This window comes from Caenorhabditis elegans, chromosome X (assembly GCF_000002985.6).
Source record: "Caenorhabditis elegans chromosome X".
NCBI lineage: Eukaryota > Metazoa > Nematoda > Chromadorea > Rhabditida > Rhabditidae > Caenorhabditis > Caenorhabditis elegans.
This window is the reverse complement of record NC_003284.9, coordinates 8,273,684-8,297,036: the sequence shown is the minus strand read 5'-3', so window position 1 is coordinate 8,297,036 and position 23,353 is coordinate 8,273,684. Positions and strand designations below refer to the sequence as shown.

The following is a 23,353-nucleotide window of genomic DNA, read 5'->3' as shown; positions in this document are numbered from 1 at the left end:
CGAAATCAATCAACTTTATGGAATTGGAAGTGATATGGAGATCATTCTTTCCAACACGGAGTTGTCTAGCAAACATTTCCAAGAAATTATGAACAAAGCCTACAATAACAGGATATCATTGTTTAAGCATTCTCAAGAACTCGAACACTGGTATAATTTTCATGATCAAATTTATTCTGTGAAAAAAGAAATTGAGCTATATATGTAACAGCCTTTTAATATGTTTCAAATGCGTTTCTTTCTTTGTTAGCTTTATTGAACTAAGTAAAAATTAAATATTTCACATGATTTTGATATTTCTGTTGCCCCCGGAGCGCAAAGCCGATTTATGAAGAGCTTTGTTATCGTATTCAAAAATTTGTCATTTATTGAAATATTCAGTTACACGTCAACATTTTCATTTAAGTTGATGACAAGTTTAAGCAACGGGACTAGTAACGTATATAAATAAATAATAAAAAATTCTGGCAAAGTATAAACATGAGATTGTAGTGAAAAACAGAGATATCATTCACATACACATATTTTGAACAAATTTTGAGATCAATGGAAAAAAAGGTCTTAAAGATTAGGAAATGATAAGGTTAGTAAGAAATGCTTGAATATATTTTTAATTTAAGAAAACAATACTTAAATACTGAGAAATGTTTAGCGACAAACTTCGTGAGCAGCATTGTTAGGGTTTCGTATGTCAAAGATGAGTGGCGGCAAGAAGTTTTTGCGAGAGAGAACTTGTCTGAAATTGGAAATTCAAAAACTAATTCAATGAGTTTTTCACTTACTTGCAAGAACGGCATTTTGTGGTAAAAAGTTCCCGGAATTTCCCATACAAGGAGATGAAATGGAAAAGCGTGCCAGCAGTCCATCGATTCTGAGCGAAACAATTGAACAGATGAATATTGGCTTGCTTTGTTAGGCGACGATAAACTTCATAGCGAGATGGTGCAAATGGATTGATCTGAAATTTGTAAATTTTATGCGCTATATGTCTCTGCATGAAATCATATATTTTAAATTTGCATCTGATTACCGTTGGAATCGCATAATCGTTGACCATATGCCAATCCTCAGTTGGAGCCATGATGTTGATGTATTCAATGCTTCCGTTCCGCTCAATAATCAGAAATTTGATTGTATACACAATCTCCTTATCAGTATTTTTTTCGCCAGGTTTTGCTCCACCGCATCCAAATAGAAACTGGAAAAAATGAGTTTTAAAAAAATATTTTCAATCAAAAAAGTCAACAACTTACTTCAATGATAAGACTGCAAGTGGTTCGCTGCAGGACCTTCGGATAGATTCCAAGTGACTTATTGGCAATTTCCTTTCTCAATCCATTGAATGCATGCTCAAAGGCTGCATGCGAATTTGTTGCCTGCGAATGGAACATTGCCGGTGGAACTAGTCTCTGTTCCGGAAGGTTGCTGTATTTACGAGTCGACCCACAACGTAGCAATTCCGACAGATAAAAAAATGTTTGCTAAAAAATAAATTGAATACGTCTAATTAGTTTCAAAGCTATAACGGCTTACAAAATTCCCTTCATTCCAATTTCCACAATCAATCATCTTCTCCAGAAGGTTGTTAATGTTTATGTGGCACATTGTATGCTCTTGAGTGTACAAAGTACGCATCAGATTGATGTTATCAATTGGTGGCAAAGCTTTCGGTAAGTGGCGGGCAATGTGATCGAGTTTGCTGAAGATAAACTAACTGTTTTTCACAAAAAAAAATTCAAAAAGCATACTCATAAAACATCATAACTTCGTGCACCATCAGTCCGAAATCCTTGTAATTTTGAAAAGCACTATTGAATTCCGCTTGATCATTTCCAGATGTGTCAAGGAACAATCTTGCTATGTGATCCTGCTTGTTACGAAGCTTCCGAATAAGGAACAAACCTGAAATATGAAAATATTAAAGCGAGTCTTAAAATCCACCATTGAAAAACAATGGGGTCGTATACAATATATCAAAAACTTACAGTTGTTACACCTCTTAATGGCATCATGGAACAAAGTTTCAGGAGGAATTGTTGGAGAAACTCTTCCTGTTGCAGTGGTACCGGTTGTCGTAGTAGTTGTCGTTGTTGCAGCAGTAGAAGTAATAGATGTTGTGGATGCAGATGTGGTCGCAGCCGTTGTTGTTGCTGCTGGATCTACCGATCCCGGATGTTCACTTCCTTGCGGGTTAGATGCAGACGACGCTGTTCGTGCTTCATCGGGAGCGCCAGCTTTTCCATCAACTGATGCTGGAGGTTGGCTGGCAACCGAAGAAGGTGCACCATGACTTGCAGGAGCCGTTTGCACAGGAACATGCGATGCACTACTTGGAGATGTCACGGGCTCCGATGATGACGTTGCTATAGTAGTGACAGGGTCCGAGTTGAGGGAATGACCCGCCCCAGACATCTGAAGACTTTTTTAAATTTTAACGATTAGAATTGCTGAAGTTGTTCGGTATAAAAATTGTGAAATAATATACACAAAAAAGAGATAGTTAAAGTAAAAAAAATTGATTTGCAAAAATAGATATTTCATTTACTACTGACTACACCAAAGAAACCGTTTTTGAAAAGAAAATAAATATAAAACAAATCTGGCGTAGGTGTGTGTACTCACAACAATATAGGGTTGACTTAGAAAGTAATCTACACTTCCGTATCCTCCACCAAAAGATAAATAATAGAAATTCGAGGAAAACCCATCACGAATAGAATAATTATCAATGATGAAACAATACATGTTGGCGTTGAAAAATTGATCGTTAAAAAACAAACCCATCCCAATAGCAGTAAAGGTCTCAAAAAAATAAAATTTGATGAAAATCAAAGGGAAACAAAGTAAAAGTGACACTATCACAAGGCCGGAAATGGAGCATTTGGTGTAAACATCTTAAAACAACAAAATTGTTTACTATTATTCATCAGACGACATTGGAGCAGACTGCATTATAGTTGGGTTGGCTTGACCACTGAATGGATCAACGGAATCATTATCATTGTCAACTGGAGCAGGAATGAATCCAAAATTCGCTGTTGGTGGTGCCGGAGCCATCATTCCAGCGGGAGCTTGCGAAGCAGACGACGATGTGCCTCCAACTCTGGCATAGCGAGAAGCTGAAATCATTACTGATATAATTTTTAGTATCAAAATAATGAATTAGAAAACATTTTACTCAAAGCTTAAAGGTGGACTAAACCCTGTGGGGAAATTGCTTTAAAACACGCCAAAGGGGTCACAATGATAAAAAAATTTAAAAAAATTTTCTAGATTTTATATGATTTTTTGAAAATTGAAAAATCTCAGTTTTCCCCTAATTATATTTGAATTTCCGCCAATTGAATATCGTTCGTTGGAGCGTATTATTTTCGTTAATTATTTTCATTTATTTTCATTATTTCACTGATTTTCTCCATTTTTTGGGGGTTTTTCATTGGAAAATGAAAGAAATAAACAAGAAAAATGGAAAATGTTTATTAAAAAGTAACTGAAAATGTCTAAAACTCTGGAAATATGCGATCCGACGACGACGATCCTGAAATTGGCATTATACAGAGTTTTAGGCATTTTCAGTTACATTTTCCATTTTTCTTGTTTATTTCTTTCATTTTCCGATGAAAAACCCCAAAAAAAGGAGAAAATCAGTGAAATAATGAAAATGAATAAAAAATAATTAACGAAAATAATGCAAGCGCGCTCCAACAAACGAATTCAATTGGCGGAAATTCAAATATAATTAGGGGAAAACTGAGATTTTTTTCAATTTTCAAAAAATCATATAAAATCTAGAAAATTTTTTAAAATTTTTTAATCAAGATATTTGGTCATTGTGATCCCATAGGCGTGTTTTAAAGCAATTTCCCCACAGGGTGTAGTCCACCTTTAACTCACCACCTCTAGCAGCTCTTAATCCACCTCCCCCCACTGGCGGAGCAGGTCCAGCCTGGGCCATTGGTGGAGGCGGAGCAACTGGTTCTTGCTCTACTCCAGCTCCGACATATTTGTTTTGAGTACTATCCCACACAATTGACGGATTTCGGTCTTCTGGAAGATTCATTGGATTCCTCCCGGTCGCTTTTTGAACGGTGTTTTGAACGGTGCTTTGAATTGATTTCAGCCATCCCCCTTGATCCGGATTTCTATCTTGGGTTTCTTGTCCTTGTTCTTGTGTTGGTTGCTGGGGAGACGTAGAATTCTGAGCCTGATTTTCAGCCGATGGAGGCGCAGGCTTAGACGATACTGGAACAGATTGCACAGGTGGCAGTGTGGGGGGTGATGATGCCATTGTGAGAGGTCCATCGCTGTAATCCGGGGGTGTCATGAATCCATCTTCTTGGGCCTGTTGAGTCAGGCTTTGTGAGAACGATTGGTCAAACTGCTGATAGTGTTGCTCTTGATGAACTGATGGCGTTGGCGTTGGCGGGATGTGAGGAGGTTCTTCACGATAAACTTGGTTTTGGGGTGGATGTGAGAGCTCCGGGTCCTTTGGTTGAATAGTTGGAGTGAACGCCGAGTGAGTCGGAACGGGATCGATAACATTTTGTGTGATTGGAACGTGTTGGACTCTGGAAAATTAGAGTTTACATACAACTGTCAAACTTAAAAAAAAAAACTTACGGCTCTCTTGGAACTTCTGGATCGTCTTGTGCATTGCTTTGCAGGTCATAACCTTGGTGAACACTGGGAACTGGCTTATTTTCCAAGTGTTTTACAGTTTGTGTTGGTTGAGGCGTATAGACAAAACCAGCTTGAACAGTGGTTCTCAAGTCATGAATCCATTGCGATTCGGATGGATTAACTGAAGCTGCATATTGCAATGATTCAGCCAAATCACACAATTCCAAAAGGTCGTCTGCTTTAAACAGATACAAATTGTTCCAGATGGCTCGAGCAACTTCTGTGCAGTATCTGAAAAGTTTAAATGTTAGAGAGTATTTGAAGCTTTTTTTTATTCGTCAAACCTGTAGGCGTCAGTGTTGAATCCATGATTAGCCAGGAGCTTAGCATATTTGATGCGTGCAGTCTGATACTCCACAGACTTTGTCAATGGTGATTCGCGATCGGCTTTTAATCGCAACGCATAGTCGAAAATTTCTGTGGCGTGAAGATCTGTGAGCAAGAATCCGTACTGACATTTTGGATTAGACTCGTTATCGGGAATATCAGAGTTAACGAGTGAAATGTGGCGTCGGTAATCTTCCTCGCCTTCCCTGAAAACAATAGTTGTTCAACATTAATTAAAAAAGAGACAACTAACGGTGTTGCGATTGGTTCGAACGGATTTGTACCTCCCAAGACTCCACAAACAAGGAAACAAAAATCAGCAGCACTGTGATAATCTCTCTTAGCAAGTGCTCGGCCCAGTTGGTAAATAGTGTTCATTGCTGGTCCACGTTGATCCAAGTTTGCCAAGATTATGGCAGCATGTGTTCCCCAGCTGAGATGATCGTCAAGTGGCGGATTTGTCTGGAAATAATTTAAGTATTACAAATTTTGAATTCTGAGTGAATGAGATATTAATGAAGGCTATTACAATTCTTACCAAAACTGGTGGGGATTCTCCTTTAGCGACGGACACTAGCGTTGTAACCGGGTTGCTCATCGATCTTGTCTGCAAAAATCTGCTCTCAATCTGCTCGATTCTGCGCTCATCGTTCGGGAAAAGACGTCGAGTCAAAACAAGGGCATCAGCAAATAGCCCATTGCGAAGAGCACTTTCAACCGCTTCATCAATATGTCCTCCAAGAAGGAACTTCGTAAACTGAGTTAGAGCAGGGGCGATGTTTGCTTGTTGTGGTGGAGCTTCAATTTGTACAGGTTGACTGGCTACTTTCGCAAGAAGTTCCGCAATATCTGGCCCAGTGATGTTCTGCAAATTTGTTTATAAGTCAATTAGTAATTCTCAAATAAGAAACTCACTCCTTGTTGCTTAACCATAGTTTCGAGAAGTTGCCAAATGAGCAATGACTCCACTACATCATTTGCCTCCGGATTTTCAATTGCGACTGCGGAATTTTTAATGTTCTCAATTTGTTTAGTGATGTAAAGGCGGACAGTGTGTGGAGCCGATTGATGTGGAATAAGTGGCCCTTTGAATGTCATCGCAGCATCTTTGACTTGCAAAGTTGGGACATCTTTCAGAACAGATTTGATATCATCAAAAACAACAGCAGAAATCGACTGATCAGGGCGTATTGAAATAATTTGTCCTCCAGTTGAGATGTTCATGAAACTGTGGGGGCATGTAAATTTGAGAGGTCCATTGTTATAAATGTCGTAAGCATTGAGAGATTCTTCGCAGACACTGTTCATATCGCTTTGTCTGAAACAATAATCATGATGAAAAGCAAACAATCCATGTTCAACCTATTCCAAATTAGACATTCAACTTTATAAATAGGATAGATTAACAAGACTTTAGGAGGACAATTGCTACCAAATTATAGCCCATTGAATATTAAAACACAGACGGTGAGGAACAGTAAGAACTAAACAAAGCCCCAAGAAGTTCGCATAAAAAAGACAACAAAGTTTATATCCCAAATAAATTTGCCTCAACCTCTTGGCAATGATACTTTTCGGTGGTTCGACGGTACTGAGATTTGGCAGAGAATAGACGTTACCACTGAATAAATTATGTGAGACATTGATACATATACTAGATGTTCACAATGGATAAAAGCTCTGAAAAAATTGAAACACTTACCCATCGATGCTGGTATCATCGCTGAACAAAGTTGACATCATGTTTTGATTGGCACGTTCTTTTTCTCTTTGTCGTTCAATGTAGTGATTTTGCATTGTTCGGCACACCTGGAAATTGTATTTTATTATTATAAAATTTCAATAATTTAAAAAAGGCTATGACACAAACCTTAAAAAGTGCATCATCGTCAGAGTCTCCTTCCATTCCGTACTTATAGAAATAGAAATTGAACTGTTTGCGGAAAGTATCCAAATTTCTACACGGCTGTTTGTGAATAACTGCGTAGAAAATGTACGCGGCCTTCTCAATTGGCTTCAGCTCATTAAACTCTGCTGGGATCTGATAGCTCTGTGTGATTCGACGCCATATATCCATGTTGACGTGAACAACTCCACAATAGTACAGAGCGCTGCCATCTTCTTCAATTGGGCATTGCACTTCTTGATACTGAGCATTGTTGTATCCTCGTCGCTCGTGTTGTCGTTCCATGTTGAAACCTCGAAGCTCATCATCACTTTCCACATTATCTCCATCATCCTCGTTTTCTGATATGCTTGAGGTCTCTTGTGGTTCTTGTCCATATTCTCCAGAAAACGTTCTAATATACGAAGATGGCGTTCGTCTCGCATCAAATGGAACTCCCAATGCACTGTGACGGCCTCGGTGCTGCATTTGCTGATGCTGATAACTGTGATTATGTTGGTCATAGTGATTGTAGCTTTGATTTGCTGTTTGATATCCAGTTGCCTGTCTAGATGAAGGGCGGGCATTTGGATCAAGTCGGCTCACACGACTCCTGCGACCACCATTCTGATCGTGATACATATGCTCCGTAAAACTATGGCTGTGATGAAGAGGAACCGAAGTTCTCCCATCGTTGCGTCCTCCGGCAGACTCTCGACGAATTGCTGGATGAAGACGTGATAGTCCGGCAGCGGCCAAAAGTGGATTTGCAAGTTTCGAAGCTGGGCGGAAATCAGGGCGATGAGAATCTGTTCTCATCATCTTCAAGCGATCAATTATCTCCTTGTACGTCTTCTTATATTCACGATAACTGGCTCTTGCATGTCCTCTTTCAAAATCTGGCCGACCAGAAGCCATCGTGCTGTCACTGTTATTTCCAGAGGCCTCACCATTTTCAGAGAACTGGTCAGGTCTTTTGAACATTGATGACACGGCTTCATCCTTGTTTTTCTTTTTAGCCTTTGTTTTTTCCGCGCCAATTGTTCCTTGAGAAGACACTGATGATCTTCTGAAAAAAAAAGAAAACATATCATAATTTTTTATTCGGGCCTACTTTTCCGGCTTGATTTCCTTAGGTGTACTAGTGGCAATTGCTTCAAGAGGGCTATCAGTTGTATTCAGAACAATTGAGGTGTTCTGACTCAGGTTTCCAGCTTCTGGAGTTTTCTGCCGATCTTCATTAGTAGACACAGACATGGTCACTATCGTTGGAGTAGTTTCGTGATTCGGAAACTGAAATATAAATGTAAAACGTTTTCTGGCAGAAGTAAATCACTTGCCTCAGACATTGAAACTCTGGGAGTTTTTTCTTCTTTATCTGATTCAGATTTCACTGGGTGCTCCAAGATTTCAGGCTCGACAGAACTTCGCTCTGAAGGTTCGGTATCCTGCTGAGACCATGATCCGCCAAGGGACGAAGATTCTCGCGATTCTTCTGGCTTTTCCGAAACCGCAGTAGATGGCACTGCCTTTTGACGTTTGTTCTGAAAAATCAAAATAATTTTCAAAGATTTTGTTACAAATGTGTAGTATCTAATGGTTACTGAAACTATAGGATAGAGTATAGCAGATAAACATGCGTTTTTTAAAGTTTAGTTTAGAGAATGCATTCACTATGACAAACAACAGTTACTTAGATATCTCCTACCTCATCTTCCACGCGTTGAACTTCCATGTCAGCCTTTTCCCAGTCGTCTTCTGATGAAGTTGGGGTTACTTTCGTTTTTGGCGTTTCCGCAGCAATTGGGGCAGTAACTGTCAAATGCTCCGCCTAAAATAAATCAACATGCACGTCAACAATACTATAAGAAAAGCATGCAAGTTGTTTCAAATAATGAAACCAAAATTATGATGATAAATTAAGAAAGCTTGCAACAACAAAGGAGAAATGGGAACATCGATTATAATTGCGTCGGAGTTAGCCTTACTTTTTTCGCTGTATTTGGAGCCTGACTTTTAGGGGCTAGTGTTGGAGGAGTGGGTACTAGAGCCACTTGCTCCACATGTGGCGCGGGTGCTGCTGCCGTAAAGTGCCGTTCAGGGGTTACTTCCTTCGATGGTGGCGCCGACCCAACTTGCTGGACAGGTGGTGGTGGAAAGTAGGTCGATTCAGCTGTCGGTTGGAGCGCTTGAGCGACTACTTGAGTTTCTTCGGGATGAACATGATTTGTTTGGTAGACATTTTGTTGTGTGTGCTGCTGCTGGGAATAGTAGTAATCCTGTTGTGTATTTCCAGGTTTCTGGGAAGTTGTTAAGACTGGAGGTGTTGGATTGAAATTCTGTTGCACTTGTTGTTGCGTGTTGGTTTGAACTTTTGGTGCCTGAAATTAATTTTGAAAGGTTTAAAAAATTTGAAATGCCTCTCACCTTTTTTGCTTTCGGCAACTGTGGCTGATGTTGGATTTGCTGGCTTGAAAGAGAAGGCTGTTGAGGTGGCTGAGGTTGAGCCTGGTTTTGATATTGTTGCTGTGCCCATTGCTGTTGATAGTTCTGCTCTGCAGTCTGGTGGCTGTTAGTGGGAACTGAAAAATAAGCATGTATAAGCTAAAGTGACGTTCATTTTCAAAAATTGGAAATTTAAATCCTTACCGTTGTATTGTTGCTGTGGAGGTTGTTGAGGGTTAGTATGCTGCTGCGGTGGGGCTGCTGGTTGTTGGTGATAGTAATAATTATTTTGTTGCTGAGTAGCTGGATTCCACTGATGTTGTGGCGCCGGTGCTCCTCCCAGGTTTATGAAATCCCATTGTCCTTGTTGTGCTGGTTGCTGTGATTGTTGGCCAGTGTCTTGTTGATTTGGTAGGCCTTGTTGCCAATAGAAGCTCATTGGTACCCAACTATAACTTATTGAGTTTAGATTGATTTTAGTCGATTTTTAACAAGGAAGTGAGAGAAAAACAGGTTTAAAAATAGGTGAGCAACTTATTTTAAACTTTTTAACGGTCATAATCAATATGAAAAGGTTAACACTTGCTATTTTCAAAACTTGGGATCGAAAAAACAAAGAAAATTGAGTAGAAATCGATTATTCCCGTATTGAGGGCAGCCGCGTTGACCCCTTCGAGATGTACAACGTGTAGTCGATGTCTGGCACTCTCTCACTCTCTCACTCAATAGAGTGGAGACCTCCCTCTCACTTTGGTCTCGCAGCGAAGACCACCTAAATTGCCTGCGCCTTTGAGGTGTCCCGTTGTGTGTCGATTTACACGACGGGGGCCGCTGTGTGCATTTTATTTGTTTTTTGAAAGTGTTTTTCTTTCATGTTTTTTTTTAAATATTTTTTGTTGCACTTTCAAGAAAAACAACTTATTAGCCATTTATTAGACCATTTTCTTTACAATATCCGACTAGTTGGTTGATTTGAGAACATGTTACATCAGGGTAATACAATCGAATCAAAAAACAATTATTTTTTGCGAAACTTTCAATATCAGATATTCCGAATCCTTTGCTCACATTCACAGTTTCGGAACATATCCTATTAAGCTCCGCTGCAGTGTAAGAAGTACCGGTTTGGGCGTCGAAAATCGGCTGAAAAAATGAAGATTTTTTTTGGTTCGTGTCATCACTATTTACCGCTAGATTTATCACATTTGTTGTTGTTTCCATGGTTTCCTCTTCTATTCGAATTTCATTTATAGAAACAGGACGAGGCGTCGTAGTTATTAGCCCTGAAAAAATCATAAGTTTGTCGTTTTTTGATATTTCGCAATAGTTTGAATTTTCGAGAAAATGATGACGACTGCTAACAATTGATTAAAACTCACTCGTTTTGAATACACGGCGTAAATGCATTTTCTTCGGTTTTCGACGTGGTTTTCGCTTTGTTTTTCTTTTTTTTGGAATTATTGGTTTTACACTTGCCGGTATAATAGTTGCCTGAAATAGGTTTGAATGTGTTTGTTGGAAACTATTTCAGTTTCATGTCCACTAGTCGCCTATTTACCGATTTTTGATCACATTATTTATGAAAATTGATTTTCCTAGTTTTAAAACTTACAGTATTTTCAATATTATTAAGCGTTCGAAAGTTAATTGATCCCTCCGGCTCATTTGGTTCTTTTGGGAGCTCAAAAGTTCGAAACGCTGGAATCTCATTTTCTGGACTTGCTACAGGTGTTTCAGACGCTTTTGGATAATTATAATTTGGGTCGACCTGTAAAATTGAATATAAAATTTATTAATTATTGAATTGCTTCAACTTACATATTGATACTGATAAGGCTTTAAAGCAATGGAAATTTTCGACAAACTCTGAAGCAATCAAGTTAAATCATACGACATTAGCTTTAAGTTTTACCTCTGAAATTTGAGCATAGGATAAAAGTAATAAAACTGACGCATTCGATATTATGTTCTTCATGTCTCCATACTGTTATAATGTGATTGATTTAAAAACTCAGCTGTAACAAAATAAGCTGTTACGAGTAAGATTGCGAAGAAAAGCAAAAACTTTTTGAGAAAATGGAAATGAGTGAAATCAAAAGCAAAGATGACAAGAGAGATGCGCCGGGACACAAGTAATGGGCGATCCGAAAACGATAGCTTAAGGATATCCAACATAACATCTATGGCGCGAATGAGACAAAATGGGCCTTATCTCATCTGTAGGTCAACTTATTAGTGAAGCGAGACAGAAGCGCCGCGCGTAATGATACATATACTTGAAGATTCGATAATGGCTATTTTTCGGAAGACTTGTAACTTCTTTTTCAGTCTTTCCTTATTGCTGTCATACTTGAGAAAATACGCTTATCCGATTGTTTTACTTTGTTCAGTTCCACTTCCCGATCTGATCTATTTTTATGGAATGCAATTCTAAAGTGTTTCCCTATTTACATAACATCATTTTATATGTAATTTTACAGGGCACACAACAAACGAAATGGATTACGGAACTATTCTCGAGGAACGGACAAATCCCGCCGTATTGATGGTAAGAAAAGAAAATGAAAAAAAAACAGTCATTTGAAACTTGATGATGTCCTACAGATATCATGAGAAATGATCAGAAATCTCGGTGAATCATTTCGAAAGGCTAAAGTTAATTAAAAAGATGGATTTTTCAAAAAAAAGTAATAAAAATAGTGATTCTAAAAATACAAGGACTGAAACTACTAACAAAAACTATGTCAAGTTTCTTTCAAGAAGCAGTCGTATCTTAGTCGACTTTCAAGTTTTAAGAAAGTTTTTAGTCAATTAAATATGGAAAAAAGTTGTTTGTAATGCCTTAAAAATGACAAACAAAGTGAGTAAAAAATTTAACAAAGAAATTTTCATCACAAATACTAACACATCATTCTTTCAGAATGCTCGTGAGCAGTACATGCGCCAATGTGCTCGTGGAGATCCTAGCGCCGCGTCGACTTTTGCCTTTGCACATGCCATGATTGGATCCAAGAACAAACTGGACGTGAAGGAGGGAATCGTGTGTCTTGAGAGTGAGTATAAATCTTCCCAATTAGACTCATTCACCTGTGCGACGGTCCTACCCGAATCTAGCCGAGAAACCGCGGCTGGGAGGCAAAAAGACAACAGGAGAAAGGCAAAGTGGAGAAGAATCAGAAATGGAATGCTAATTTTCTTTATATAAAAAGCGTAACGTAAAACTGGTGTGGTTAGGATATGAGATTCATTTGCTTCTTCCCGAGACAAGAGGTGTTTTGTCGTCTACCTGTTTTGGATGGGTGAGAAAGTGCAAGTAGAAACAAGAATAAAGGGCACACATTTGAAGATAGACCAAAAGTTTCCTTTAGTATTGTGTGTGACCCGTTTAAATTCATTTTGGCTGACTAATGGATCTGTTTTTTATGAACTTGAAAAAAAACGTCAAAAAGAGAAGCATTGTAAAATGAGTGGGCATTCATCCATGCTTGCCAGATCATACACACACTATTCATAATTCTCGCGGATTTCATTGAGAAACAGGTTTTCGGCAACACTTTTGCTTATCAAAACGTTAATGTTTGAAAGGAAATCTGCCGCAAAAACGCTTTAAACTTACGAAAAGCGGAACAAAAGTGAACGGGTACATTAACCAAATTTTAATATTCCATGTTTTTGACATTCTTCTCAAGAGTTGTTAACTTTCCAGAGCTTCTCCGCGACGATGAGGACAGAACGAGCAAGCGCAACTACGTCTACTATTTGGCAGTGGCACATGCTCGTATCAAGCAATACGACCTTGCATTGGGATACATCGACGTGCTTCTTGACGCCGAAGGCGATAACCAGCAGGCGAAGACGTTGAAGGAAAGTATCAAATCCGCAATGACTCATGGTAAGTGTTCGGGGAAAATGTTTGGTAGCGACTTCTGCGCCAAAAAGTCGCATGAATGTGCCCTCATTTTGGCAACGTGTCGCTAGCTCTCGGAATAGGCTTCCCAATTATATGTTAGCGATAAAATGTAAAGAACGGCGGTTAATAAGGTAAATTTTTGAAATGATTTTAGCTACGTATTTCAACAAAGTAACAGTTTCCTATTTTTATCCTGACTCCACTAAAATGCTCACAAAAAGCGATGACACTAATAATTTGACTCCATTCTTATATTACCTATTTTCAGATGGCCTCATTGGTGCAGCTATTGTTGGAGGAGGAGCACTTGCACTTGCCGGACTTGTCGCCATCTTTTCAATGAGCAGAAAATAATTATTTACGGCCTGATTTGTTACGAACTGCTCGAGCACCTTTGTATTGTATATATTTTTATAGATATCCCCGTATCTCTGATACTGTTTCGGGTTTTTCTTACTTCCAAGGTTCATTTTATATTCAGACTGTTTAAAAAATGAAGAATAGTGTTTATCGGAGTTACTTGCCAACATTGACGACCAGAATATACAAAATATATTTTTTTGGTTGAAATTACAGATTTGGTGTCGAATCAAAACTGTTACAATACAGAAGCTTGAACAGAAAACGATGCTGTAGTGAGATTACTGGAGGAAAATATCACAATAAAATGGAACATGTTTGTCATGGAAAAAAACATTGAATCGATTGGTCTTTGAGGGTTGGTTTCAAAATCTAAAATGTCGACTCGTAACTTTTCATCATCACTGGGAAACTTGGACTACGATTCACACGTGGTTTTTTGGGTAAAGCTGTCAATTTTAAATTGATATCGGTTAGTGTTGGACGATCCTGCGGCGCAGTGTTCCAGCATGACACGAGGAGCTCCTGAAACAAAGTTTGTGAGGTTTATTTCTAATATATTCCTCTTACCTTCAATTCTTGGGTGCACTTGACGTTTGGAAGAACTGGCCGAATTCCTTGGGTTTTTGCGAACAGGATCTGATGAGGTAACTCTCCGGCGTATGGAAGTGCTCCTGTGAGCATCTCGAACCAAACACATCTACATAAAAACTGTCATACTCAAATTTTAATATAACAAATTTCTTACCCAAATGCATATACATCTGAATTCTCGGAAAATGGGAAATCATCGCACTCGTACTCATCATACTCAGTACGCATCGCCATTGCCAACTCAGGTGCAATATAATTAGTCCAAAACTTTGAAGTTAAATACCCGGATTTTCTGAAATGCACAAAAATTGATATTAAAACATTGTTGGCTATGAACTCACTGTTTTGGATGAGCAAGACGTTTCATCGACAGAATGCCAAAGTCAGTGATTACAACTTTATTCTTGCTCTCAAGAAGAATGTTCTTGCTTCTCAAATCCTTGTGGAGAATTTTCTTTGTGTGCAAATAAGAAACTGCCTGGCAAATCTGCTGGGCAATTTTTCTGGTGGTTGCCAAGTCAAGCTTTTCTCTAACTACATGCAGGAGTGTGTACAAAGACTGGCTGCCTTTTGACAGTGACATCACCATTCCGTATTGGCCGTCACTCATGAAGTAGCCAAGGAAAAGAGCAATGTTGTCATGACGGGTATTCTTAAACAAGAATTTTGTTTCTACTGGTTATTAATTTTACAATTTCAACAATCAAACCATGGTCTAGTTTGAACTACTTGAAGAAAATTGTCAGAAATTTTCTTCGTGATGTTTTCAAAAAAGGATTATAGCAAAAATTGTAGTTGTGCGGGGGTACATTGAAATACGGTGGGTATTTCTCTGACTATTTTTCATTTCTTATAGAATCTAAATGAACAACTCGGTTTTTTTGTTGAAATTTTAGAATTAGCAAACCAACCTTATACGCGGATACTTCAAGCTTGAACTCTTCGGCTTTCTTGGAAGCATCGGAAATGTGTTCCATGGTGTAAACTTTGACTGCGACGTCACCGTAGTGAAATCCTCGGAGAACTTTTCCAAATCGTCCCCTTCCAATTATTGGCGCTTGCTTGTCGAACTCAATTGTTTCAAACTGAATTGTCACTTCATTCCAACTCGCCTGAAAGATACAAAAAATTAACAAAACTTTAAAAATGACCTTATTACTGTAATTGCCATGATGACAAGTTTAATGTAAACCTTTAGAATCCGAGCAGTAGAGTGCAGTATTTTTTCTTACCACAAGCTCGTGGCACAAATGAGAAAAACAAAAAAGATTGTGGTTGTGGCTCCACAACGGAGCGGGCGGGCCAAGCGGTGAGCTCATAAATTTTGCGTGTTTTATGATGTGCCTTTCTATTCCGTCAGTCCGCGCTGCTTTTTCCTCCACATCTCCATTTCTATCCACTAGTTTTTATTGTTTTTCTTCCGTTTCAGAGCACTTTTTCACGTAATTTAGATTTTTTATCAAACGTACAGTGTTCCTAGCATTTGTGACAGAAATCATTGATGTACAGTATTTTTAAATTAGTTTTGATTGAAATCTATAGAACCAAAAAATAATAGATGAATTGAAAAAAGCAGAAGCAAGTATAAATAAGCGCTGGAACAGAAAGCAAAATGGAATTTTGTAGTTGGGCGGTCTTATGCTTTTACTAGAGAGATGGGTTGAGGAAAAATTGATTTTGGCCCTAGTAGCACTTTGGGGTTGAGCTTCTTTCAAAATTTGATTGTTATTCTCAATTTTTGAAATATGTAACATGAAAATTTTTACTTGGAATATCTTAATATGCAAACTGTAGCATTTATATTCTCATCTGTTTATTGCTAACGTTTGGCCTATTAATTTTGCACCTCAGTTCAAACATTAACAATATGATTTCATTGTTGTCGATGTTTAAAACTACACTTTTCAATATATTAGATATTTTCGGTCGTACAATTCTAGTGCATCTCTACTCAAAAATCCAGATTCTTCAAAACTGAAAACGAGTTATCTCAAATCCAAAATGATAGCTCAAAAAATGGTCTTGCACTCTTCATAGTCTTAAATTTGTTATAATTCAAACTTTAACAAAAACCAATTGAAAAATAGTATTGCATTCAACATTAATAGGTAAATTACTGTAGCTTTTTTCCCGTATCTTTGTATCAAAAAAACGATTCTTCTTGCTTTTCAAATTTTGCCTAATCTTTCTTCAAATTCCCATTTCCTACCTGAGCATTAGGACCTCTGATTGTGCTCATATTCCACGCATGTCGCTCCCACGTGAATCCTCCATCGGCTCTTTTATTAAACTTATCAACCGCTTCTTGACTCGGCGCCGCCTCACTGTCGACCTCTTGACTGCCGGTTGAATCTTCATGATTTGCAACAATTGTACCTTCACTTTCAATGTTTCCAGACATACTCGCGGCGGCCGATTTATTGTGATTCTCGGTTTCCTGTTGAATTTCTGTCGTTGTTGGATGATCTCCTTCGCTGATGACTAGAATTGGTAGACGATTGTGCACGGAATAGTTTTCTGTGTCAGGGAAGAGAAATTTGCGCTCCGAGCGATAAGGAGCGGTGAGCGAGCTGACGTTTCCTGGAATTGTTAATTTGTATAATTGAGTAGAAACATTGGTAAGTCGAAAAAAACGTTTAGTTGAGATTTCTTAGTTTCAAGAAATGATGATTTTTATTTTTCACATCTTTATGGCAGTTGTTGTCATGAACGACGTAATAAAACATTCGAAATTTCGTGAAAACAAAACAAGTCCTAGTGCCAGTCCAGAAAATCCAGTCTCAAAAGAAATATTTCTACCTGAAATTCCAGCAGGTAGTGCCGGTGTCGATGGAGCCGAACTATTTGTAGAAGACGATGAATCGATCGCCGTGTCCGGAAACTGGAACGCTGGCTCATTCATGGACCGTGAGCCTGGCACTGATTGAGGGTCTTTCCACATGCCCTGAAAAAAAGTATTACATCCATTTGAAGATGAACTCAGTATACTAACCCCATTATTTTCTTGAATGAGCTTGTCGAAAAGGAAACGTAAATGATCGGGTGTCAATCCACACGAATCTCCAACACGTCCTTTGCACTGCGTGTGGACCTTCCATCTGAAATTTCCGGTGAGTTATATTTGTGTATACCGGTGTGAAAATAAAATTTAAACATTAGAGGAAAAAACCTACTTGCACGACCTGCACTTCTCCCAGGCGTTTAGAAACCCAAATCCTAAAGGTCTTTGACAAAAATGACAAACTGCATCACCGCTAAACCGGAATTTTGTTGATCTGTGCCATTTGTGAGGAATTGCATGTACAAGCCGGGATGATGTTTTTGGAGATTTTGGTGTCGTAGCTAGAACATTTTTCACTTTAATAACTTTTTCTGTTTTTTTATTCGAATGTGATATTTAAATGAAAACTTTTTTCAAAATTAACTAGTACTAACGTGCCAAAAAGGCCAAATTTCGTCAAAAAGTTTTGCTTCTTTTATAAATTTTTCAAAAATATTATTTTACCTTCAATTATTAGTAAAACATTTAAACTAGTATGTTTATCACACATTTTCTTGTTCCGTCTGAGATTTTGAGCCAGGATTACACTGAGTAAATTTTCAACGGCTGATTTTTACTTGAATTGCCGTATGATGGTATGCATAGAATTTTTTTAAAGCCAATTAGTCTCAAAGATGAATAACCCTTTTTTAGAGAATTTGAAACGCTTTGTCGCAAAAAAGTTTTTTTCCATCCCGAAAATCGTTGTAATTGTCTCAAATAATGAAAAGTGTACCAACAAAAATGTTAATTGTTTTGCTTTCTGTTTGTAAAAAAATATTTTATCACTATTTGCAACAATTCTTCTGCAAAGACCCCTAGTTTTGAATTCAGTTTTTGTACATAATAGTATCTCAAACTTATCAGTAATTCAAAATTCTATCATCAAATATTACTTGCATTTTCAACCAAAAGCCTCAACTATCCAACTTTTAGAAAGCTGACAGCTTATCCCACTCCTCAATGTTTTTGGCAAATTAGTCAGTCTGGTCTTCCAACTATTAACTAATATTCTCACGCTAAGCATTTGTCACATGTGCGTCTCATAAAGTTTTCATTTGACACTTGCGAGAATTGCTTCAGAATGAATAATTGCAAAACCGCAGTGCAAAATTTTTGTTTGCTATTTTTTGAAAGTTCAAAAACTAACCAAATCCCATACTAGATGACTGAATCATTTTGGCACTTGTGACTGAAAGTGAAGGAACGTTAAACTTCGGACTTGGCGTAACAATTGCTGGTGTTGACTGTCCTGACGGCTCGTCAGTGGATCCACTTGATGTGCGACTGTGATACGCTAAAAATAATTGAGATTTAGTTTATGTAGATGAACTGATGTTTGTTTTGAATTGATACCGTATATCATTTACATGAACGTTTGCAAAAACTGAATGATTAAACATCACATGATCTAATTCACTTTTCCTGACAAAATTACATCAATTGTATTAATTGTACATGTTTTAAATAAAATAAAACAATTCCATAAACATTTTGTGAAAAGGTTTCATTCTAAGAACAAATTATTTTCACAACATTTTTTCGAAGTAGATGAACCATAGAGAACATTTGAAAGATGTGCGGTATTTCTATGTCAAATTTGCTGGTTCAATGTGTATCATTACACTACATTTTAAAAATTTTAATTTGAATAAAAGAATAAGGTTGATTTTTTAATTCTCAGGCTGCTTAAAGTATTAATTCTAAAATTAACAAATAAACCGAAAACGACGTTTGAAGGCGGACTCCGATCTGCGGGGGAAGTTTTTCAAAACCATTCCTATGGTACAAAAATAATCAAATATACCATAATAAAATTATTCCAAAAACTTTGGAAAGTTTTTTTTATTTAAAATCAAAAAGCTCAATACTAAATGGTCACCAGTTTTTGCGGAAGTCCTCCATCATAAAATTTTCCATTTTTTATTTCAATTACATTCAAAATATTCAAATTTTAAAATGTATGGGGTTTGAACATTTGACAGTGATTTAAATTTTCAAGAAGTGGAGCAAACTCAGTATAAAATATGCTTCAAAATTGTTTTAATAAAAACCGTCTTGTTTTTTTTTAATTTTGCAGTTACCATCTCGGGATTGATTAAAGTTAAATTTTAAAGTTTGATTAAAAAATGTCAAATTACTGGTTTTGAGACTATAAATTTTTATGAAAATAACTAGAAAAGTAAGGAATTTTGAGAACATTTTCAAAAAATAACAGTTGCAAAATTTTCGTGGCAAGAATTATTTTCTTCTACATTTTACTTAATACAAATTTTCAAATTGCCGCACACTTACCGTTCCAGTGATTTTGTAAAATCACTGTAGATTGAAGCAACTTTCGTTTGGTCTCCACATCAAGACGACCACGATCCGCAAGCGATCGCAACTGAAATAAACTTTTATGTTTGGGTTCAAATGTTCAGAAGGCGGAGCACAGAGAAACTCGGTTAAAAGTAATGAAACGAGCAATAGAAGTTTGATAACATGCAGACAAGAGTGAAAACAACTCGTAGAAATGTAACAGGTGTTGTTGGAACACGAATGACGTTACCGAGTATACGGAGGCAATGCAAAAAAACAAAAACGTGTATGCTTTGGATCGCTAAAAACAATGAATGTTCCAGAAATGCTTCAGCATAGTTGTTCTCACAAAAAACATTCATTCAAAATCAACTCTAATATTTTGGCCAATTATCATATGAAAGGCCACTTGAAGTTTTCAAGTTTTGTTTCGAATTCAAATTTAACAATTGATTTGTTCAATGTTGTTGTAAATTAAATGGTAAAGTTATCTTAAAAAATTTGACAAATCAAGTTTTAAAAAAATCTTCAATGAAAAAAAGGAAATTTTTAAATCTGAAAAATTACCAAACTAGTTGATTTGTCAGATAAAAGTAAGACAAATTTCATTTCGAAAAACACTTCCTGCTGCAAAATGACTAAATGAAAAGTCGAAACTCAAATTCAAACAATTACGAAATGAGATGATAAAAATCAGTCAGATACATGACTTATGCATGTGCTAGCTGAGAGAAAGTTCGTGAGTCTTAAAAAACAACAATGAGCAGAATATCAATAGGTAACAATTAACCTAATCCTCTTTTTCTGTTTACTCTTCTTTTTTTGGATAACAAATTAGCTCACAAAAATCAGGAAAAAAACGGAGAGAGCTGCAGTTTTCTGGCCTCTAGAGAAAGAGAAGAGTGGGAAAGGAAAGGAGAGAAATGCAGAAAGTAGAAGGTGAAAAGAAAGAAAGAAGAGACGGAAACAGAAACGGAAAAACGAGAGGGAAAGAGCGTCAAAGCGCACTCCCAAACACCCCAAACCAATGGGAAGCGTAGAGGGAAATGAAAAGAAGTTTAAGAATAAAACGATAATGTTGAAGGTTGTGACCCGAATCAGCAGAAAGACATTTAGAAGGATATAGATATGCCTAGAACCCGATTTGTGAGTGTTTGTATGTTTCTGTTAGGTGTAAAATCAGGAAATGATGTGTGAGAAAAGAGAGAAAAGGTAGAGCAAAAAAGAGAAGGATCAAACCTCTTGGTTAGTGATGCTGAACAGAGCATTGAAATCGGTGATCGAGCAAATCTCCAAGTGCCGAATGTTTTGTGCGCTGAGCCCGACAAATGTGAACCAAATGGCGTTGATCTCACGCTTCTCGCGATCAATCAAACCAATTTTTGTCATTTGATAAACGGCCGAGAATATTTTGCGCTGTAAATTGAGAATCATTGGAATTTAGTTGACGTCAATGAAAGATTTCAGACCATTTGTTTCAGGTTGTTTCACCTTTTCATCTGTCTCTGATATCTTGATTACTAAAATTCGTAGAAAAAAAGAGTTACATTCACTTAAAGTTTTTAAATCTATTTTTTAAAAGCTTTGATATTTTGATATTTTTTCATATTCAAAATATCATAAACTCACTAAATTTAAAACATTTGAAAATCAACATTTGTTTGAAAGTAAGTTTCAGTTTTTCAAATATAACGATTAGCGTTTCATGCACGAAGTTGTGCATCTAAATTTTTAATTTTTTAAATTTATTATCAAAATACCATTATAGAATTTAATTATACAAATAAACTTTACAGTATAAACGGAAAACGTCTAGAAAAACGTTTAGTACCACAGATTGGTTTACCACAAAGATCTAAAACAATTTGGACTGAGGTGTCAATATATGTATAGTGTATTTTATGAACAAAACTTTAAAGCATCTTAAAAATTTTTTCTGCTGAATGAAGACTAGTCTGTCTTGAATTCATTTATTTACAGTTTATAAAACAACGATGCTCACGAATAGGAGAAGTTTGAATTTTTACAAAAGTTGTTTTTTTTTCAAAAAAACTTACTTCTACACTTTTTGCATCTTCTTCGTATGATGAAGTCAAAAATCGATTGATAGTGGTAAGTTTCAAACATTCTGCAACTTCGAATTGTTTTTTTTTAAATTTTTTTTACTAACCCTTCAAATTATTTATAGCCTGTGTCTTTATATCCTGTGCGATTCCTGCACCAAACTGCGGTAGATTACTGTATCCCGCACGTGATGCAACTTGGGTTTGCATCATTCTGTGTATTGATATTATTGGTTAGTTTTTACCTTCTCCGGATCTTTTCCCTGAAATAAATCTTTCGTTGGTTGAGCACAACGTTCAAAAGGTTGCCAAGAAAAAACAGTGCTGGTTTTTGGTCAACTTTTGGAAATCCCCGGTGCAAACGGAGCACGCTGTGAGCTCACACGTGCGCCACACTCTTTTTTGCTTGGTTTCTCATTTTGTGTATGTGTGTGTGTCGTCGCAATTATCAAATGGCTCCCTGTGAGCTCATCCTTCGTTTATGTATGTGTGGTAGTGGGAGCAGGGCAATACGAATGTATTTGGTGCTTTAGAAAGGCGTTAAATGACTAGAAAAGCAAACGAGCAAGTAATATTGAAAAGTGCCGAGTTTTTTCTGTTAGTATGGTTTGCATTCGTACTGTAAGGGAGCAAGACAATTAGAGAAAATATGTGTATGCCCCACAGTACAGTCAGAAATTTCAATTCATGAGTTAGTAAAATCTACAATATTTTCTTCCTACAAATTCCATCACAATTGGATGTTTACAATTCAAAGTCAAATTGCGATGACCAATATAAGTATGCTTACAGTTTGTTTACTATTACAACATCATCTACTCAAAAAAGGTGTGTATTAACCTTCTAGAAAAGTCGAAATCGTCCGGAAAGTAAATTAAAAGCTTTCGGCGGCTTTCTGCCATCGAAATTGTGAAGGTTGCGTGGCGAACAATTATGAGACAGGTTATGTACATTACTCAATTTAGAAGTGACGAGAAGAAAAGAAGAATTGGTATTTTCGACCACATTTTCTTTTCCGGTGGTTAGATTAGACTTATTACATCACAATGTCCCGATTTTTTTCAATGGCATTCTACTTTTATTTTGGCTTCTTTTGTTTCTTTAATTAGAATACTGTTCCAAATCCAATAATTGTACTCTACCAATATTAAATGTGTTTTTTTATTGAGTAGAAATATTCAACTATTTCACTTAAAAAATCGATTATCCTTTATCATCACTCCTAAGTAATTATAGTTTATCAATTTGAGTTTTACATTTTCCTAGCTTTGCGTATTAAAACTACCACAAATACAAAAATTAGGAAGCTTAACTTTTCTTTCTTTTTTAATTTTTCGCTTTCACATGAAATACCGAACAACAGTATGGCGCTTAAAAATTAAGCAATGCCGACCGAAAAGAGTAGTTGTGAGAAAAAATTGCCATAAGGCTTTGGTCGGAAGTTAAAAGAAACGTTGCATTCAAATACTGTTCAATATATTGGAGAAAATAATGCTAGAATGCTGAGAGTTGTGGAAAGAGAAAGAGGAAGAAAGATCGGCGTGCAAGCAAACAAACTGTTTGAACGTGATGAAGAGAAAAGGGGAGAACGGTGTGGATTGACAGTAGGAATAGTAGGAAAGGACGCAAAAATGTCGGGAAGACGGGAGGATGGGGGGAATAGTGTATGAATAAGAGAGAGAGGAGACTGTATGTCTATGGGGTGAGAGAAAATGGTCCGCAATGAGAAGACCACAACAGGTGTTCAA

General features: G+C 37.0%; 5 protein-coding genes and 1 non-coding gene across 11 annotated transcripts; 2 read left to right on the top strand and 4 right to left on the bottom strand.

The window, feature by feature from the left end:
• Positions 1-348: 348 nt before the first annotated feature.
• R09F10.3 (Mediator of RNA polymerase II transcription subunit 27) lies at positions 349-2,412 on the bottom strand (the record flags this gene model as incomplete). The annotated part of the gene is made up of 7 exons (NM_077000.6): positions 349-736; positions 783-958; positions 1,031-1,198; positions 1,254-1,481; positions 1,534-1,699; positions 1,749-1,902; positions 1,986-2,412. 7 exons carry the CDS (start codon positions 2,410-2,412, stop codon positions 649-651), a joined length of 1,407 nt encoding a protein of 468 aa, NP_509401.2. The 3' UTR covers positions 349-648.
• Positions 2,413-2,517: 105 nt separating this feature from the next.
• sec-16A.2 (Protein transport protein sec16) lies at positions 2,518-9,788 on the bottom strand (the record flags this gene model as incomplete). 6 transcript variants are annotated; one of them, NM_076999.9, is made up of 16 exons in its annotated part: positions 2,518-3,119; positions 3,895-4,568; positions 4,621-4,911; positions 4,965-5,213; positions 5,261-5,469; positions 5,546-5,872; positions 5,923-6,325; positions 6,563-6,628; positions 6,710-6,816; positions 6,878-7,961; positions 8,007-8,185; positions 8,233-8,436; positions 8,601-8,723; positions 8,881-9,273; positions 9,320-9,474; positions 9,542-9,785. In NM_076999.9, 16 exons carry the CDS (start codon positions 9,774-9,776, stop codon positions 2,920-2,922), a joined length of 4,899 nt encoding a protein of 1,632 aa, NP_509400.3. The 6 variants fall into 6 exon arrangements, with proteins under 6 accessions (NP_509400.3, NP_001360731.1, NP_001024557.1 ...); NM_001373387.3 differs by lacking the exon at positions 6,563-6,628 and having other exon boundaries at positions 2,520-3,119; positions 9,542-9,788; NM_001029386.5 differs by lacking the exon at positions 6,563-6,628 and having other exon boundaries at positions 2,520-3,119; positions 3,898-4,568; positions 9,542-9,776.
• A 463-nt stretch (positions 9,789-10,251) lies between these two features.
• F13B9.2 (aECM cysteine-cradle domain-containing protein) lies at positions 10,252-11,354 on the bottom strand. The gene is made up of 6 exons (NM_076997.4): positions 11,250-11,354; positions 11,156-11,203; positions 10,950-11,105; positions 10,717-10,828; positions 10,526-10,620; positions 10,252-10,480 (listed from the first exon to the last, which is right to left on the bottom strand). Exons 1-6 carry the CDS (start codon positions 11,310-11,312, stop codon positions 10,259-10,261), a joined length of 696 nt encoding a protein of 231 aa, NP_509398.1. The 5' UTR covers positions 11,313-11,354; the 3' UTR covers positions 10,252-10,258.
• A 55-nt stretch (positions 11,355-11,409) lies between these two features.
• F13B9.9 lies at positions 11,410-11,633 on the top strand. The gene has a single exon (NR_071655.1). It is a non-coding gene; the product is annotated as an Unclassified non-coding RNA F13B9.9 (non-coding RNA).
• Positions 11,634-11,817: 184 nt separating this feature from the next.
• fis-2 (FIS1-related protein fis-2) lies at positions 11,818-13,762 on the top strand. The gene is made up of 4 exons (NM_001029389.7): positions 11,818-11,885; positions 12,258-12,390; positions 13,044-13,229; positions 13,516-13,762. Exons 1-4 carry the CDS (start codon positions 11,835-11,837, stop codon positions 13,599-13,601), a joined length of 456 nt encoding a protein of 151 aa, NP_001024560.1. The 5' UTR covers positions 11,818-11,834; the 3' UTR covers positions 13,602-13,762.
• ksr-1 (Kinase suppressor of Ras A) lies at positions 13,736-21,868 on the bottom strand. The gene is made up of 14 exons (NM_076995.7): positions 21,713-21,868; positions 21,600-21,670; positions 20,782-20,958; positions 19,537-19,627; positions 18,392-18,538; positions 17,375-17,543; positions 17,194-17,299; positions 17,001-17,145; positions 16,411-16,781; positions 15,113-15,313; positions 14,543-14,853; positions 14,356-14,493; positions 14,178-14,307; positions 13,736-14,132 (listed from the first exon to the last, which is right to left on the bottom strand). Exons 1-14 carry the CDS (start codon positions 21,816-21,818, stop codon positions 13,980-13,982), a joined length of 2,316 nt encoding a protein of 771 aa, NP_509396.1. The 5' UTR covers positions 21,819-21,868; the 3' UTR covers positions 13,736-13,979.
• Between the last annotated feature and the right edge of the window lie 1,485 nt (positions 21,869-23,353).